Source organism: Apodemus sylvaticus, chromosome 1, assembly GCF_947179515.1.
Source record: "Apodemus sylvaticus chromosome 1, mApoSyl1.1, whole genome shotgun sequence".
Taxonomy (NCBI): Eukaryota; Metazoa; Chordata; class Mammalia; order Rodentia; family Muridae; genus Apodemus; species Apodemus sylvaticus.
In genome coordinates this window covers 107,931,076-107,950,381 of record NC_067472.1, presented here as the reverse complement: position 1 = coordinate 107,950,381, position 19,306 = coordinate 107,931,076, and the positions used below count along the sequence as shown (strand labels likewise).

The window sequence follows — 19,306 nt, the reverse complement described above, 5'->3', positions numbered from 1 at the left end:
TCACTGCTTTTGGTGACGAACTGTTATAAGAAAGTGTGAGCAAACTAAGTCCTTTCCTCTCCATGTTGCTTTTGGTCATGGTGTTTTATCACAGCAATAGTAACTCCAACTAAGGCAAAAAATAAGAAGGGAAAGGGACAGGAGGTTGGGTTTGAATCACACATTATTGAATGGCATTTTTCATATGTCACCCATGCGTTTTACATCCTGGGTTATTTCAAGGGAATGTTGCAGTTAGATACTGTGTGGCTGATGCTTTTAGCACCCTTTAGTTGACTAGGCTAGAAATGTGGTCTCACTTCAGAAGTGAGAGAACTATACCTAGTGGTGTAATGGCTACAAAAAGTGTTCAGTGAGTTAGTTGGGAAGCTTGGATGAAGCTTTTATTCCTCTGTCCTGAATTGCACAATTCATCCTTGAGTGTAAATGCCTGTTCTTATATATCTATTGTTGATAGAATTGTCTATGGATGGCAGGCTAGAGTAAATGAACAGGAGATACCCTAGGTTCTGATTATTTTATTTGTCCTTCCAGCAAAAGCGTGAATCATGGAAGAGATCCAAGCTGCATCTAGTAGCAAGCCAAAAGATACAAATGAGAATTCCAGTCCATGGATAGAACAATACTTCAACCACAAATGCTGGTTCACCTTCCTGACTGGCTGCTACAGTTGTGAATGGCAATACAGAGAGTATGAAAAAACTGAACTTGGATCCTGTTGCTGCTCCCGGGTACAGAGATGGAAAGGAGCCAGACTACACTTACTGAGCTGTGGGTGTGGGTGGGTCCCTAACCACTGCAGAACTCATTGGATGTCCCAAGGCTGGATACACAGAGTTTCAGTTTTCCCATCAAAGTACTGTGACTGTCTAGAGCCAGAGTTGAATGGACTTGATGTCTTCTTTTCTTTCTTTCTTCTTTAGTTTTATAGGATATCAGATCTATGTTTTTTGTATGCTAGGTAAAAGCTGTATTGCTGAGCACCTGACCAGCCCATTAATTTTATTTCCTTTCTTTTTCTTGATGTCTTTTTTATATCATTCATTTATTCATTTATTCTCTCATTCACTTTTACATTTATTCATTGGATTTTGAAGAAGACTTGGATGCAATTAGATGTTCACAGGAAATTACAAGAATGCCCAAATTTTTCATTATCAACAGTAGTCCTTGTCTGAGTCTTTATTAATTTTTGAGAGAGAGAGAGAGAGAGAGAGAGAGAGAGAGAGAGAGAGAGAGAGAGAGAGAGAGAGAACATCTGTGGTGATCAGAAGACAACCTATAGGAGTTGCCTTTGTCCTTTCACCATGCAAGGTGCAGGGATTGAGCTCAGGTCATTAGACACCCTTAACCACTAAGTCATCTCACCAGCACCTCAATCTTTAATTTTCTATTTTGTTAGTTTCTAAGGGGTAAAGTGTGTTCCTGGGGGGATGGAGCGGGGAGCAGATAGGAAACCTAGTCAGTAGAAAACAAGGTTTGCTCCTGGTCAAGCAAGTACTTGATTTTCACTGACAGAACTCTTGTGAAACTGAGTGGTAGCATGAAGCATAACCCAAGGAAGCCTTGTCTCTCTAAGCAGTGTGTACCGAGCCCTCTGGTGAGCTCTGAGGTGCAGTAGATCAAATCATGCACTTTTACATAACTGTAAGCATAGTCCAACTAAAGACCAAGATTCTCATTAATTAGATCTCTAATTTCTTATTAATGTATTTTATTTTATAAATATGTACATTTTCTGGGGCTGGAGAGGTGGTTCAGTGGTTAAGAGCACTGACTGCTCTTCTGAAGGTCCTGAGTTCAAATCCCAGCAACCACATAATGACTCAGAACCATCTGTTATGAGATCTGACGTCCTCTTCTGGTGTGTCTGAAGACAGCTATAGTGTACTTACATATATTAAATAAATCTTTTAGAAAATGTATGTTTTCACCTGCCTATCTTTGGGATTTTGATGGTTGTGAATCTAAGGCCTTGAATGTGCTAGAAACGTACTTCATCACTGAGCTTCACCTCCAGTCCTGGATTTCTCATTTCTTATGTCTGGTTTGAGTAGTTATAGAGGAAAAATGTAGGAAATGGGATGGTTCCCTGGAGTAATCAAGAAGGTTCTTCTGTCCCTTATATTTTTCATGGCCAGATACTTGGTTTCAGGCATGGTCTACTTTCAGATAACTCATGTTCTGCTGGGGGGGAAGTTAAATATTCTAGCATAGCAACAAATACATGTACAAACACACAGGCATATCTTTAAGGGAGAGGCCATGGGCAACTATTTGGAAGGTGAAAGATGATCAAGAATTGGTCAGGTAAATTGGTTAGATATGGTATGAGATATTATCTTAGAGGGGTCAAAGCATGTAGGGAGTATGTAGGTTGGTAGGTTTAGGTGGTGCAGAACTGAATAGAGAAGTGTTGACAAGTGAAGTTGGAGAGGCTAAAGAATCAGATAGTGTGTAATTTTAAGAACTTACCCTTGTCATATAGGAAATAAAGGATACCTAAAGATGCCTGGGCATGTAACTCAGCGATAGAGCATGTGTGGAACACGCATGGAGCTCAGGATTTGATCTCCATCACCAGAGAGTTGCCATATTTTAATCTGAGGATATGGCCTGAGCTATGATTTGGAATGGTTATTTGATGTACAGAGGTTGTATCAGAAGCGGCCAATGTAGGAAGGCCTCTGCTGTCAAAGGGAAACTGTGGCAGTGTGCCAAAGAAGAGGTGTGGGTGGTGTGCATTAGAGTAGTGAAGGCGGCTATGGAGAAAGATGGTTAGACCTGGCCATTGCTCGGGAGTGAAGAATACAATCATTTGAGAGCTACAAAGCATATAGAGTAAGAAATAAAGGGAAGCAGTATTGAAAATGGTAGCATTTGTGGCAGTCTAGTATGATGGCAAAAACATTGGATCAGAACTTGGGACTATGTATGCAATGTAATTGTAACTGTAACTTAAACTGGTTATGTGATATACCCTACTGTCTCTGTAGCTAAGGGGTTGAGTTAGGTAAAGTCCCTAGATGATTTTCAAGTCCCATTTCTATTTAGATGGAGTATAGCATAAATGGAAAGACCACCAGATTTAATTTATGTCTTTGCTACTGACCATCCCTAAGTTAGTGACCCATTGTTATAAGAGATTAGGCAAGTTATTTAATATCTTTGTGCTTCAGAAGCCAAATCAGAGAGATATTAACAGCAAAACCTACCAGAAGAGTTGCTATGAGAATAGCAGAGATATTATTAGAATATACTTTGAGTTGGGCATGAAATAATGCTACTACTTTATGGTTATTATTACTGTAGTGTTCTTAGGGTTACTGGCTTTGGGAAGCCACATGTAGAAATTAGACAATTATTTTGAGTTTGTGGTGGAGGGCAGAGAGAATTAACCAAAAATCTAAAGATCAAAATGCACAATGATGTGGAGAATTAGATTTCCAGTGCTGAATTTAGAGACCCTTGAAGGAATAAATAATAATTAGGATCAGAAAAGAAAATTCATATGAAATTCTAACATCTTTACATTAGGCTAAAAACATTTAAGCTTTAACCAATATTCAAAGAGGAACCCTTGAAAATTTTCAAGCCAGAATGGTTATGATATTAAAAGAAGAGAGACAGATTTATTTAGCAGAAAATTATTAAGTATATCAGATATACCACAGTAGCCAAGACAGCCAAAGTCTTTTCTGGCCTTTCTAGCAGCTAAAATTCTAGTGGGATAAGTTATGCAATAAATAATAGATGAGAAATTCTTTCAGATAGTAATAAGGTCTTTGAAGATAAAATAGAAAAATGTATTAGAAAATGGTAAGGGGAGTGGTCAGAGACCTTGTGGAAAGCAAGTCCTTTGATCCATCTCCAGATGAAGAGACAGAGCCAGCCTTGTGTTGGGACAAATGTACTTCAGGCAGAACTGCCAAGTACCTTGCTCCTCCTGAGTAAGAGTCAACTTTGATGTGCTATAGAAACAGAAAGCAGCTAGTGTGGCTGGCCTCTGGAAAGCGAGTCGGTGGAGAAGAGATGAGGTAGGGGATCGGCGAGGACTAATCCTATCACCGAGGAGGCTGAGGAAGGCTCAGGGAGCCCTAGGAGCGTTTGAGCAGGGCAGAGACATGATTTGATCACTGTATTTTAAAGGTCCACTAAGGTTCTGTGCAGGAGTGTGTATAAAATTGCGTCAGCTGTGTCTACACTCTGGGTCATGGTGCGCTGCCTCAGTGCCCGCACACCTCCTTACAAGACCTCAGATTATTCTAGCCGTAGGAAGGTAATGTCTAACACCAGAACAGTACTGACCTTTGGCAAATGTTTACAAGAATTATTGAGGTCACATGTACAAATGGAGCTAAGTTACACTTTTTTTTCTCTTTCCAGAAAGAGCAATTTTTTTATGTGTGCCTGGTAATTGCATTCATCTTGTCTGTGCTTTTTCTGTTCGTCTGGGTAGAAACCTCCAATGAATACAACAGCTTTGACTGGTGAGTGCCATTTTCTGTATTTTTCTTGGTGTATGGACTCCTTCACTGGAGAGCCACTTGGGCTTTCCCAGGTAGAAAAGAGCTGGTGGTTTAGTAGGAAGGGCGGACAGAAGAGGGTTTTGCATAGCTTGTAGGTAAGAGGTGTGACTCTAGGGCAGTAGTCAGACGCTCGCACCCACACTTTCCCTCCCTTCCACCCGTGCTCACTCAACACACTGAATGCCAAACAGGATCCGCTGTCATCTTCACTCCGAAGTCTGTCCGACTACTGATGTCCTTACTTCTTGCTTGTCACGATTATGTCCCTCAGCCCTGCTTTCTCTGCTTTTCCTACAGCCCGTGCTTCCTTCTTTTGTCTTTAGGGGTTCCTCGGAACTCTGAACACAGGGACACATATCCCTTCTCAGCTCCCTTTCATGGCTAAGATATTCCTGGACCAATCTCAGACATCCATCCTATCACTTTGTAAACCTAATCCATTGTTTGGTGTTTGTGGGAGAAGGCATGTTTAGATGTGAGGCCTCTTTTTTTCCTTAATGAAATGCGATTTATTTTTCTCTTTATAAAGTTAAATCTAGTTGCTTATTTTAAATGTTAAAAAGGCAGAAATTAGGGCTGGAGAGAGGCTCAGTGGATAGAGGCATCTCCCACAGAGCCTACGTGCTGAGGGGCCCATATGCTGGAAGGAGAGAACTGATTCCTGCAAGCTGTCCTTCGACCTCCACACATGAGAACACTGCACAATGAATAGACTGTATTGATTTTTTAAATGCAGAAAATTGGAAAATAGTCATACTTTTAAGCGACAATCACAACCTAGCTTTTTCCCGTCCTTATTTTATACCATTATGTTTATAACTTTGCTTTGTATTTTTCCATGAAATAAACATAAGCATTGAATAGGTTATTAAAACTCATATTGAATATTATTTTTATGTGATTTCAAAATACGACATGAAGATGCATTAACTTTGCTTTCTGTATGGTGGGTGGTGGGACAGGGACAGAGCCTTGCTATAAGCCTTGCTGTGTAGCTCAGGCTGGCCTCAAACTGGCATTCTCACTGACTCCATTCCCACTTTCTAAGTGCTGGGATTACAAGTCTCTGCCATCACGGCTGATTAGCTGGAGTCGGGTTTCTACTCACTTTTGCCTCTGCATTACGAACAACATTCATGTCTTGATAAGATAACGATAAAGTGGAGTTTTCATTTTTTGACTAATGTTCCTCAGACTAGATTAGTACAACTGGCATTGAGAGAATGAACACTTAAAATCAGTTCTGTTTCTTTGCGAAAGTACTTTCTCAAAAGGTTGTGGCCAGTTCTGCTTATAGTAGAGGTAAAAGCCAGTTCCTGTGGTAAGCTGCCAATGGAAACATTAAAGATTCCAGTTTGATTACTCAAAAAGTCTTCTTGATGGAGTTATTTTGTTTTAATTTGAGTCATTTGTCTTTCAAAGCAGTTTTTAAAAATATATTCTCTTTAGTGCTGTTTATGCTTTGTGCATGTTCAATATATTTTATCAGTTTCTAAGCAATTTTATCATGGATCTGTTCTGAATTATTCTTCAGCACATGCATTTCAATTGTTCTCTGTGTGTATGGATTTTAAGATATCTGGCATTGAGATCTCCAAAGGACTAAGGCTGTACAATGTCTAATAATCACAAGTTTGTACTTCCCCCACCCCTTGAATGCTATCAAAGTCCTGTAGCTAAGCACGGCAGAAGTTGTCTGGTGGCGACATTCATAAAGTCTTTCAATTTCCTTTAACAAGGACCTGCTGGGATCTATTTCTGGAAGTTCCTATTTTTGTGAAGACGGATCTATTTCATCTTTGTTCTTGAAGGGTATCTTAGACTTAGAATTCTAATTTGCAGTTTTTCTCTTAGCACCGTGATTCCCTCCGTCACTCTCCCATCTTCTTGCTTTGTTTTTTGTTGAGAAGTATGCTATCCATCTTTGATCTTTTGAACTTAAGCTGTCCTTGAAAAATTTGCCTTCTTTTAAGAGTTTTCTCTTTATTTGGTTTTCGTGATTTTATGATCATGTGTGTGTTTCTTTGTTTTTGTTCTGCTTTAAGCTTATGTTGCTTCTTTAATTTGTAGTTTTGATATCAGTGGTAAAGACCCTTTATTAAGGCAGGAAAGATGGCTCAACAGGCTGACAGCATAAATTTGATCCCTGAAGCCCACATGGTATAAAGAGAGAACTGACTCCCACAAGAAGTCTTCTGACTGCCACATGCACCTCCTGTGTCCACAAAATAGATAAAAATAAACAATATTATTTAAAAAGAAAATGCATATTTTCTTAGAGCGAAACTCTCTGGTGAAGAAAAAACTGCTCAGGAAACATTAAGAAGCAGCTTAAATTTGGCCAGTCCACGTAGAGTGAGTCCACAGTGCAGTCATCGCGTTACATATTCCCAGTTTAAAGAAGTGGTGGCTAGAGAGAGACTTCCCCTTTCAGGTTGCATTATATATGAGCAGTCACATAAGCAAAATCCTTTTCATTCTAAATGACACTCCTTTTGACAATCATCTCTCCATGAAGAGTGACCACAGATTACAGAGACAGAAGCAGTAGAAGAGGGAGAGAGAAGCATCCCAGTTCTTCTTTCCCTCTGGCTCCTCCACAGCAGGGGTGAGAGCAGCCCTGTGCCTGCTGAGAGTGCATGGGTTCAGTCAAGTGGGTCACCAGGGATCAAATGCCTTAAAGACAGCTTTTGGGGTCAAGAAGAAATAAAAAGAAATAAAAACAGTTAGCAAGATGATTGTGAAGAAAGATGTCCCATTAAATGTCAATTCTTTTTTCTTGTCATTAGGAAACAAAGTCAATATCAACACTCAATTACTGTTTGAGTAGTAATAATTTGGTTTCATGTAAACCACTATTAAGATCATCTTTGATCTTTTTTATTTAATCTTCTTTTCAAGGCCTGTTTTTAAAAGCAATACTATATCACTTCTCGGCCTTTTGGCTAAGATCAAGTGTAAAAGCAATACTATTTTTGTTCTGTGAATCCAAGTGTTTACTTCTCTGAAAATCACTTTTATAAACTTTACAAAAGTTTTTATTTCTCTCTCTCTCCCTCACCCCCCCCCTCTCTCTCTCTCTCTGTGTGTGTGTGTGTGTGTAAGCAAGAGTACAGCTTGTAGGAGTCAGTTCTCTCCTTCTACCACATGGGTTCTGAAGATCAAACTCATGTCAACAGGCTTGGCGACAAGCACCTTTATCCACTGAGTCATCTCACCAGACTTGCATTTTAGATGTGTTTTCTTAACCTTTTTTGATTGTTCTATTAGTTGCATTTTGTTGGGCAAAATTTCATTTGTTTTGAGAACTTCACTGGGTCCCTTTTTTCCACCCAACCTCTGAATTGAACCCCGGCCTATCATACATGAGACACATAGTTACCACTGAGCTCTGTCTCGAAGCCCTCCTTACATAAGCTCTCCTTTAGAGTGCCCTTCCTCTGCAGCATCTTTACCCAAGAACCTTCTTGCTATGAAAGCTACCCACCTTTTTTTTTTTTAAAAAAAAAAAATATCTTTTAAGTATTTCTCTAGTTTCTGAGTGGAAAGGAGATCATTTCTTGTCTTCTTTAAATGGGAAGTATAGATTCTTTGACATAGAAAACCTAGACCAATACAACATTGTCTCTCTCAACAAGTCACTAGTAGAGTTTCCATAGATGGTACTTTAGGAACAACATGTGTAGGACACAGCTCTCTCATATGGATGAGAGCAATTGTGGGAGAAGGTGTACATGTACCTGGACAAGGGGCTTGAAAGGTAGAGACAACTAGTCGTATTAACGTAATTAGTTTAGGAGGTGTGGGGGTTTAAATATTCTTGGCCCAGGGAATGGCACTTTTAGCAGGTGTGACCTTCTTGGAGGAAGTTTGTCTCTGTGTGGGTGGGCTTTGAGACCCTCCTCCTAGCTGCCTGTGAGACAGTCTTCTCCTGTCTGCCTTTGGAACAAGAGGTAGAACTCTTAGCTTCTTCAGCACCATGCCTGCTTGGACTCTGCCATGCTTCCTGCCATGATGATAATGGACTGAACCTCTGAAACTGTAAGCGAGCTCCAGTTAAATGGTGTCCTTTATCAGAGTTGCCTTGGTCATGATGTCTGTTCACAGCAATGGAAACTCTAAGACAGAAGGTGACTCTTTTTCTTTTGTTATTGCAGAATTTCGACATCACAGTTAATTATTAAAGATAATATAAATTTGAATATGTTATTAAAAACTTTTAAAAGATCTCTCTACTAATAGAGGTTTCATTGATATATCTGGTTGGTTATAGTCCAGAATTAAAATAAAAAAAATATCCCCCAAAGTGCTCACAGATCTGTCCGCAAGGTGCTTCTTTTCTTGTCTCCACCATTTGTTGGGGAGTGGAGACTTTTTGAAGGCTAACCTGTTCTTGTCTTTACCCTTACTGTAGATGCTATTACTGACTCCTCCTATATTTTAAGGGCTGAAACATTTTTTTCCAGGGTCGTTTATCTAGGGACAGGACGCTGGTTCTTATGGTCCATTTTGGTGCTGAGTGCAGCTGGGATCCTGGTTGCCTACACTACCTTGCTTTTGGTGAGTGATGCTTCTCATCTTCTTGTTCCTTGAACAGCCTCCGGGATTACTCCTTCCAGTGCTATATTGTGTGTATCTGGAGTCTTTGATATTAGCAAAGTTGGAGTCTACATCATCTCCTTCCATTCCATGCACAAGGAATGGCTGAAGGAGATTTATCTATTTAGAGGATGTGTTTGATCAAGCTGATCTTTGAGTGGGTGACAGAGCACCCCCTTTTTTATTCCCCCATTTTATACTCTATCCATTAGTTTACTCAGTATTGTCATTTAAGTGCCAAGAGTTTTACACTCATAGTCTGGGACTTACACATCAAACCAGTTCTACTATGCAAACACTAGTCATGTAGCTCAGATGCAAACTGCTTGTGTATGACCCTGCCTCTCTTGCATGACATGATAAAGTCATGTTGCATGAAGAATGCACACCATGTAAGAGAAAGGGCCATGAAAAGGAAGAACCAAACAGAAAGATAACTTCAAGGAAAACTGTGTACTTACTTTAATTTCATAATTCCATGTTTCCACTGATTTCTTTCTGACCCACAAGAGTCAAACCCTTAAATATGTTGCCAATTGCAATATTTTCTTCTAAAATGTATTAGTCATTATGTTTTGTCATTAAATAATTAGTCATTAAATAGTCATTATTTCATTATGAAATAAGTATTTCTACATACTTATTACTGTAATAAGTACTAAGAATGTAGAAATCAAGAAAAGTAAAATGTGGTTTCTATCTTCATGGAGAGCCCTCGATAGAGATGTGTTCATTCTGTTTCTCACTGACAGTTGAAACTTGAGGTGTGTGTGTGGGGACATAGTATTTGACTTACAGTGTGAAAGGTGTCATCTTTTGTAGTAGAGAAGGAAAGCTGGCACGCAAAGGAAGCATCTGGGCATATTAAATCTCCAGGCCAGGAAGCCAGGAGAGATGGATGCTCACCTTCAGGTCCCTTTGTCCTTCCTATTCAGCCTAAGGCCTCCGCCCATGCAATGTTGCTGCCCATATTCAGAGTGAGTCTCCCCTCCTAAGCCAGGCCTTTCTGTTAAAAATCTTATACAAACATGCAGAAGTATTCCCAGGGTGGTTCTAAATCCAATCAAATTGACAAGGAAAATAATCTTTACAGAGCAGGATGAGATCGAGTTATGGCTGTTTCTTCACTCATTGTCTACAATCTCTTAGACAACTAAGTCACAGAAGAAAGTAACTGCTTCTGATGGAGCTTTGTCATTATCATTAGAGATGCCCACATGAAGCTTGTCAAGGGTTCTAAGACGGAGAGAGAGTTTCTAGCAAAGAACATCAAGTAAAACTTATTAGAAGAGGTAGCACTGGAGGGCTGGGTGACAGCATAGTCAGTAAAGTGTCTGCTGTGTAAGCATGTGGATCTGAGTTGAGGTCTCCAGAATCAGACCCAGGGCCTCAGTGGGGACAGGGCAGAGACAGCAAAGTTCTGGAAGCTCATTGACTAGGGAGCAATGAGCTTCAGGTTTAGTGAAAGACCTTTTACCCAAAGATAAAAGTGATCCATGCACTTGTGTAAATGTATGCATAAACATGACCACATGTGGAAACATCTACACCAAGTACACACACACACACACACACACACACACACAAAATGTAGCAGCATTGGAGTGGGATCTTGAACAGATGATGGTTTTTGACATGGGGGATTGAAATGGGAAGGAACATTGTGGGCTGAGAAAACATTTTGAGAGAGTAACGTGTGACAGACTTTGAAAGGCTTTGAAAGCAAGAGTAAGGTACTTGCCAGACATGGGTTTCCATTTTCAGAAAATCATTCTAGAAGTTGTGATGTGAAGGTAGAATCTTTCTTTTCAGTGAGGAAGATACAGATGTAATATATGCTCTAAGCTAAATCCTGGACCACTGAATTGTACCACGCTTACACACAATTAGTGGGAAATGGGATTGTTAGCTTCCAGCATGAGATCATTAGTGCCCAGCAAAGTCTTGGTTTCAATAGACTAGGTAACCTACCTCTCTCAGACAATGGTGAGAGAGGAGAGAGGCCTGGCTTCATGCCCTCCCCCCACCCCCATCATTAGGGCGCTTGCTTTGAGAGCTTGGTGTGAAGCTCAGTGGTAAGAATGCTGTGCACTGTGCGAGGCCCTGAGTTTGATTCCTGGCAGTGAAGAACAAAGGTTACTGGGTAGTAATTTTGGTCAAGATTACTAGAATTTGACTAAACTCTCCTAAGCTTTGGTTGCTTTTCAGTTGAAAATGTTTAATAAAATGGTATTTTTATAGGACTGAGTAAAAATAAATAAGATCATATACATAAAATTATTGTAGTAAAAGGTAAGTGCTTTGCACATGAGTATGCTAACATCTGAGGACTCAAGTTTACAGTTTCTATGCTCATACTGACTTGAAGACTGGCTAGATTTAGACTTAGATTTAAAATGTATTGAGCATATTCTAATGTTAGTGATAATTAGCATCAGCACCAGTCCTGGAAAGGGCTTTTAAATGACCCTTGGGAGAGTTGTCTCGTAAACCCTCTTCTCTTGTTAGTGAATCTAAGCACTACCAGGCATGAAGTCCATCACAGAGAAAGTAGTGTGCAGAAATTCAGGAAGCATCAGTGGTAATGGCTGGGAGAGCCCAGAGGGAAGAATAATGAATTCTTCCTAGGATGCTAATAGAAGCTACAGACAGGAAATGACATTTGAACTGGCTTCAAGGGTCAGTGGCATGGGGAAGAAGCGCCTAAAAGGGATGAGAAGTGCCATGGCAAGAGAGAATCAAGGGTAGCCCGAAGATGCAAAGATGGTGTCCATCACAAGAGGCACCTGAACTACTGAGCTGCTCTGGGCAGGACTTCAGTCATCTGGAAATATTCACCTTGCCTCCTTTGCTTTGCAGTTGCTTGGATTCCTGTTGCTCTGGGAAAGGATTGAACTGAACCTGCATACATCTCATAAGGTAAGACATTGTCGTCCTCACAGGAGACCAAAGACAGACGGCGGGACCTCCCCAGTGCTCCATGCTACGTGTGCATCCGGCCCTCTTTCGTCACTGCCTGGACAGATCTGCTTGTTTAACTGAAATATGTAAAGTTCTGACAGTAGGAACTGAAGTGCCGAGCTTGCTGAGCCTATACCATTTCTTTTTCTCTCTCCCACTGGTTCATGTCATAGTCCCCAGCTTTGTTCTTCCCGTCCCAATGAAATCTTAGGCACATTTCTTACTTTTGCCGTTTCTTTCCATCCCAATAGCATCCTCATTTAAGTCAGTAAAACTGTGGCTCACCCCATCTCCAACTTTCTAAACTTCTACTTCTAGAACATTCTACTTCCTCTATTTGGGCTTGACTCAGCCTCTGTCTGTCTTGATAGAGAGGGCAGTGGCTCTTTCCACAATGACATTTTCCTTGGGTCAATGCCTGCTTCCTTATGATCCTCCTGAAACGTCTTTAAGATCTGAGTGGCCTTCCCTTAGTTGAATCCCTTTAAAATGACACCACCATGGCTTCTCTCAGTCAGTTTATACCTGGTCCCCAGAGACCAGGCAACCTCATTCCACTCTCTGTGGACCAATAGCATACTTGCAACATGGAGTTTCTGACTTTGTCCTACCATTGATAGATCAGCACATGTTCTTCCTTTTTTTATAGACCTCCTCAAGCAAGCATGGTTGTGACTGCAAGCTAATATTTCTCCAAGTCTGGGAACATGTCAAGTCTTTTGTGTGACATCCTTAAATCTCCTCTTACTCAAATGACAAATTCAAATTGGAAGAGTAATTTAAGTATTATTAAAATATATGGAAATTGAAACCATGAGCTGTTGCATGGGAAGAATATTAAAAAGAAAAGGCATCAGTGCTAATACTACCCATTTTAGACTTTGGACACAAGAAACTTATTATTTCACCAGCCCCCTTTCAACAAAGCTTCAACGAAGACATTGTTGGCATCCCACTTTCATTAAGCACAGCTATTACCTTCAGCCAGGAACAGATGAGGCATATGCTCTAGGTTAAATTCTAGCCACTGAATCTTTCCATTTTCATACACAACCAACAAGAAATTGTTTTGTTAGTTTCTAAAGTAGGAATGTTAGTGTCTAATTAAGTCACATGTTTCAGCGAACTTTTTTATTATACCTTACCTTTTTTGAATACGTGTAATGATTATTGAATCAGTTTCAGAGAACAAAATGCTGCTTAAATCTTAGATGCTGGTATCCCCAAATGAAAACCTCTGATATATGTTCCTATTAGTAAAGTCAGACTGATTTATAAAGTTAAATTATGCTTTCGTCTCGTCTGGCATCATCCTTAGAATTAATTCCTATTCATATTCAGTGGATTTTGTCCATCAAGTTGATAAAATCTTGCCATTGTTTTCCAAACCTTCTTTCCTGAAGGATTTCTGGATCTAACTGCACTTATGAGGCAGAGAGACGTGAGGGAGGGGATTTTGAGAGGACATGACCTTCCCTTGGAAGGTAATTACTTCGGTTAGTCCTTCAAACTAGCAAGAATGGGACTTTTCCGAGTCTGCTTCTACTTTAAGGCTTGGAAGTTTAATTTTATCCTTTTTCAGAATAACCCAGAAGGGATAGGATTAGCAGTAGGTCTAGACTCTTTAGATTACCCAGAAAAGCCCAGAGAGTGCTTTCAGATTGCAGTAGTGAGTCAAAAGTCTTTGTAAACATGCTAATAACTTGACTTCCTTACAAAAACTAAGGTGTCAAGTCAGCTAGCAATAATGGGATACCTCTGAAATTTTCTGACAAGATAGACCTAATATATCTTGGTTGCTTTTACGTTAAATAAGCCTGGAATTACAGATTTTTTTATGATGGAAAAGGATTTGCTGGAGCTGTATAATTAATAGAGTGACAGATAAAGATGGTATATACACAAAATGGCTCCTTCTGTAAGGCAACATTTCTATATATTTGGCTCAAAACACACCTCATATTCTAAGCTCAAAATCAGAATCCCTGACTAATGTGGATGAGTAAAGAAAGAGCTTTCATGAGCAGCTGTGTTTTATATGATCAGTTCCCCAGGGGAAAATATTTTATTTGTACCCTATGGTTGCTTATATTCTTTAAATCATCTGTAAAGCTTGGTATTGTATAAGAGGTAAATTCACCAGTTCAACTGTTATATGCATTTAGTTTGCTAAGAGGCTGGTAACTTCAAGTTTATGTATTTGAGAGCTTAGCTTGCACTTCTTTATTTTTTAAGTCAAAGAGGAGAAAAGGTTCATAATGGCTATTATTGAAATTGGGTGGATGGCTAAGGATGAAAATCATTGGCTTAAGGATGGAGATACTGGATTGGTAATAGCATCCAGCCACACAATTATATAATCCCTTCCAGTCATGCTGCACAGCAAAGAGTTAGGAACAATAAAAGTGAGTTATTGGACCCACCTAACACTGAGAACTCACAAGATAATTAGATTTAAAAGACAGGGCCTAAGGTAATATAATTAATAATATGCAATTCACAAGGACAAGTCTGATCCAAATCTGGTGTCTAGAAGTAAAAAACGAAACAACAACAACAACAATAACCCCTTTCTCTTTCCCCAGGTCCTCATTTTCATAGTCATTTTCCTGTGCTCCATATTACTTGGTGTTTTAAGCCATTTCTGGAAGGACAAGTGGCTGATAGTTGGGCTGTCACTACAGGTAAGCATCACCCTATCCTTGTCAGCCCTGTGTCCAGATGTGGCTAGTCTGTGTCCAGATGTGTCCAGATGTGGCTGGTCTGTGTCCAGATGTGTCCAGATGTGGCTAGTCTGACTTTTGGCTTTTCCCCAGATCTTTGCTCCCTTCGTGCACCTGAGCCTCATAACTGTGATGATTATCATTTCCTGGCCTCTAGCCATCTGTGTGGCCCACTTGGAATCCGAAGGTACATCCTGTGAGGCGGAACCTTGCCTGATCTCCCCAACTCACATACACCACTCAAAGAAACAGAAATGGTAGCTAGCTTCCCATGTACCTCTTTGAAAATTCTTTAGTGTATTATATAGGCATTTTTTAATGGTCTCACTTACCAACCCCTGCAGCCTATCCTAGTATTTCTGTGACTAAATCAGCCTTCTTCTGAGAAGAATTCTTTTAGAAAAACATCTTTCCCCCCTCTATGTTAATGCACACCATTTATCTGGGGCAATGGGGACAGCAGAGGGCATATTAATTCTGCTTTGACCTGGATGCTACTTATAAGACTTAGCCTGTTCCTACATAAATGTCACTGATTTCAATTAATGCTATGTCCTGAGAGCTCTGGTTATATCAGGCATCTCAGAGAAGTCCTCTGTGAGTCCCTGTCCTACCTAGCAACTTAAAGAGTCAAGAAAGGCTGCCTCTGCAGCTGGATTCTTCTCTATTCTTTTGCAATGATAGTGGGAACAAGACGATGAGCTCTGTACGTTGAACTGCTTTGCAAATGGAAAGCAGTAGGGTCTTCTTTCTACATCTATCTCTCTTTTTATTATTGGTTAAGTAAAGGACCAATAATAAAAGTAAAGGACTTGCTTCCTGGCTTGTGGGAGGGTGCAGGCAAGTGAAGGGTTGGCTTAATATTGGTGCTGGTGTGTGTGTGTGTGTGTGTGTGTGTGTGTGTGTGTGTGTGATTGTAGTGCATTTTAGAAAAAAACAATAAAACGAACAACAATAAACTATTTTCTCTATTTTAGTTAGAATAAGAAGATACAGGATGGAAGATTACGAGCAAGAAATACTGGAGAGGTGTAATGTATTCAAAAGGTTAAGAGGTTAGAGATGGAGATCTCAATTTGAAAGTCACTGAAGCATAGGTAGTAATTTAAACAATGTACAAGTGGGTGGGACTCCTCAGAGGTCTAAAACAGAAGGTGTTGGGAAGCAGTTGATAATAGAAATTAAAGATAGCTTGTGGTGTGGGAGCTGGGTATGGGTGGAGGCATGGGAAGAGGAGAAAGAAGGAAGAAAAGAAACAAAACTATTATTTATCAACTATGATAAGTCAGCACTGTCATACCACCTCTATGAGCAGTGCTAGCTCAGACAGTCATAATTTACAGAAAAAAGATGAAGACCCAGAGAAGTTACATCATGTGTCCTCAGTTACTATAAGAGGTGACAGAGCTTATACCCGCATCCCTGTCAGTTGGTGCCGTTTCCACTATCCTGCTCTGCCCTAAGTTAGAGGGTCTCTAGAGATGATCTCCGCAGCCATAGGGGCTCTCTCCGAGCCAGCCAAGCACCTCTTCTGAGATGCTGTTTCTTATGTCTCCTTCCTTCTCTTCCCTCCCCCGACCCATCCAGCTCCCGTCCGTCCGTCCCTTCCTCCCACCCACCTTCTGTACCGTTTTTCCATTTTTACTTTCAAGTGACAGCAATATTACCTTAATAATAATGTCTTTGTCTGAAATGTAGGTCGGTGGTAGAGCACTTGCCTAGCAAATATGTGGTCTGGATTCAATACCCAGCCCTGAAAAAAAAAAGAAACTTTTATCTGAACAATCCTGTGTATTTATATCCAACCCCCTAAAGGAAGTGAATCATGGCCTGGCTGCGGCCTTGGGTAGTTAGCTGCTTGAAATGGCGCCCCATCCCTTTTTCTTTCTTACCCACTTGTCTCTACTTTTTCAGCTCTACAATTAGCTGCTGGACTGTCCTTCCTGATTATTCTTTTATTCCTTTATTTGATGCCACTGGGGATTTATTCTCCCTGCGTTCTTCAGAAGGAGAATTTAGGGCCTAAGCCTACCCTCTTTGGACATAGAGGCGCACCCATGGTAGGTCTGAGATTATTGACCTTGGATGAATGCAGGTAGGTGTGGGGCCTGTGGATGAGAGAAGGGAACCTCAGAAACATCAGCAGCCATGGAGGGAAAAAGGAATCCTAGCATGGCAAGAATAAAGAGTTGTATATGTCGTATTTGAACTCAGGCCATCTAATTCCTGGTCAGCTTCTCTTTACTGTGCCCAGTGTTTGGCTGGATACAGGAGATTATACCAACCTCTTTGAAAAGAGAGCACAGGGAGACTAGCTCTGCTTCTCAAAGCCCTTTCACTCCCAGGCTCCATGCCTACCATAAAAGAAATGTTGGGAGGAAAGACTCTAAGGCATAGTGCTTAATGTCCCTTTCTTCCATAGATGGCGCCAGAGAATACCATGATGTCCTTTGAGAAGGCTGTTGAATTTGATGCTTTTGGCCTGGAGACAGATATATTCATAAGGTAGGCCCAGGGTAGAGGGCAAGAGGGGGATTTGTCCAGTGTCAGGGGAAACGACCAGTTGGCTCAAGGTGTAAAGAGGACAAGCCTTGAAGAGTTTCTTCCATGTTTGTACAGCATATCTGTACATGCCACATATATGAATCATATTTCCCTTATAAAATATATCCCCTTACCTCTGTGTTCTTTACCCAAGGCTCACAAACCACATGCAATCCAAGTGGCTTTCCAGTGTAAACCACAAACCCTAACCCAGGACTTTCTCATCACTATTCCCTAGATATCAGCTATATTCTAGGCTGCCTTCTGAGTGTTCAGGGGATGCAGTTGAGTGAGATATAGTCATCTTTACCTTCCTGGGGTGAAGGAGATGCGGCATAGCTGCCGGTGGGCACAGAAGAAGGCCATTTGTGATAACAAGCCTTTCAGAGAAGAATAAAGCAAGTCCAATGGAGCCTCAGGGAAGGAGAAGGATTCTTCCTATTCTGTGAAAGAAATAATCTGTATGCTCAAAGTTATGTGTGTGTGAACCTTAAAGGAAAATATTTTGCTAACCAGAGATGAGGTCATTCCAGACAAAAACATCAACCAATTTGAAGGCACATTAACGAGCAACGACAAGTCATAGGGACCCATAAATGTGTACTAGAGAGCCAGGGGTTCAGAGGCTAGATGGCTTATTGGTTTGCGATGTGGTTGTTGTTATTGTTGTTGATTTGTTTCTTTGTATTTGCTTTTTAATGTTATTATACCACTGCTTGTTTGCTTAAGCCTGTGTACATGTGTGCTATGGCGTGTATTTAACAGAGCTCAGAGGATGGAGTTGCTTCTTCCCTTCCATCATGTGGGTCCCAGAGATCAAAATCAAGTTGTCACGTTTGGGAGTCATTTCACCAACTTTGTATTTGGCTTTTGTTTTGGGAAGCCAGATCTTGTGTTACAGGATGATAGCCTTGGACTCACTATATAGTTGAGGATGAGTTGATATAAACTTGTGACCTTCTGCCCCTACTTCCTAAAGTAGAGTCTTTTTGGAGACCACAGGTGTACACCACATCCAGCTTTTTTTAAAAAAAATTAATTTCAGATTTTACAGTGATGCAGCTCAAACTCAGGGTTTTGTACATGCCAGGAAAGCACCATTCCATTGATCCATACCCCAGTCCACTGTGTTGTTGTTGTTTAATATGCTTTGGGAAGAGTTATTAAAGTGTTGGGCAGCAAGGTATATCAATACTCAGAAGAAATGCAAAGGAACACTTGGATTATAGCAAAGCCAGGAGCCAGAGGGGATGGGATGGGAATGGGGAGACGGGGAACAATATTACTATAGAATTTATGTATGTAGGTAGCTTAGGAAGTCAAAAGGTTTCAGTTTTACTGTGAATGCATTAATATATATGCTGAGCATGTAGTCCTTCCATACTCATTCAGTGAGGAATTCAGTGAGGAAAACAGAAAAGTGAACTTTTGAGTTAACAGAGGAGTCATCTGGGTTCAAATAAGAGAACTGTAGCTCAGGCCATAAGGCTTAAAATACACATGGTAAGGTAGAGATTAAGACTTGATTGCCAGATCCCCAAACGGGGACTTTTGGATTCATTGAAACTGAATATTTCAATGGGACCCTTTTGTCACTTCTGGAAGAACCGAATGGTTGTAGGCATAATGTGGTTCTGGTCCAGTGAACCCCTAAAGCATAGTTTTGTTATCTGCTGTGTGTTAACTTTTCAAATAGATTATTCTTCCAACTCCTTATTTCTCTGTTTGTTGCTTGACTTCACTTTCAAAAATTATCTCTTGCAAATGCCTCTACCACTTTGTCATTCCTAAATCTTCACTACTACCTCGGATTGCATGTCATCCAGGGTTCATCTAGGACCTGAAATTCATTATCAACAATTCTAACAGGGAAAATGCAATATAAAGAACTGCTTGATACTAAAATGGGACTCAAATTTCACATAAAATAGCATAAAATAGGGTGTGTTG

At 40.4% G+C, this 19,306-nt stretch overlaps 1 protein-coding gene across 1 annotated transcript in view; it reads left to right on the top strand.

Moving 5' to 3' along the window:
* The first annotated feature begins 548 nt into the window (after positions 1-548).
* Gdpd4 (glycerophosphodiester phosphodiesterase domain containing 4) overlaps positions 549-19,306 on the top strand; it is a 74,638-nt gene continuing 55,880 nt past the window's right edge. The window contains exons 1-9 of the mRNA XM_052181946.1: positions 549-731; positions 4,387-4,490; positions 8,996-9,089; positions 11,988-12,047; positions 14,675-14,773; positions 14,906-14,999; positions 15,790-15,867; positions 16,727-16,872; positions 17,235-17,317. Coding sequence (XP_052037906.1) covers positions 549-731; positions 4,387-4,490; positions 8,996-9,089; positions 11,988-12,047; positions 14,675-14,773; positions 14,906-14,999; positions 15,790-15,867; positions 16,727-16,872; positions 17,235-17,317 — 941 coding nt within the window. The remainder of the gene's footprint in view (positions 732-4,386; positions 4,491-8,995; positions 9,090-11,987; positions 12,048-14,674; positions 14,774-14,905; positions 15,000-15,789; positions 15,868-16,726; positions 16,873-17,234; positions 17,318-19,306) is intronic.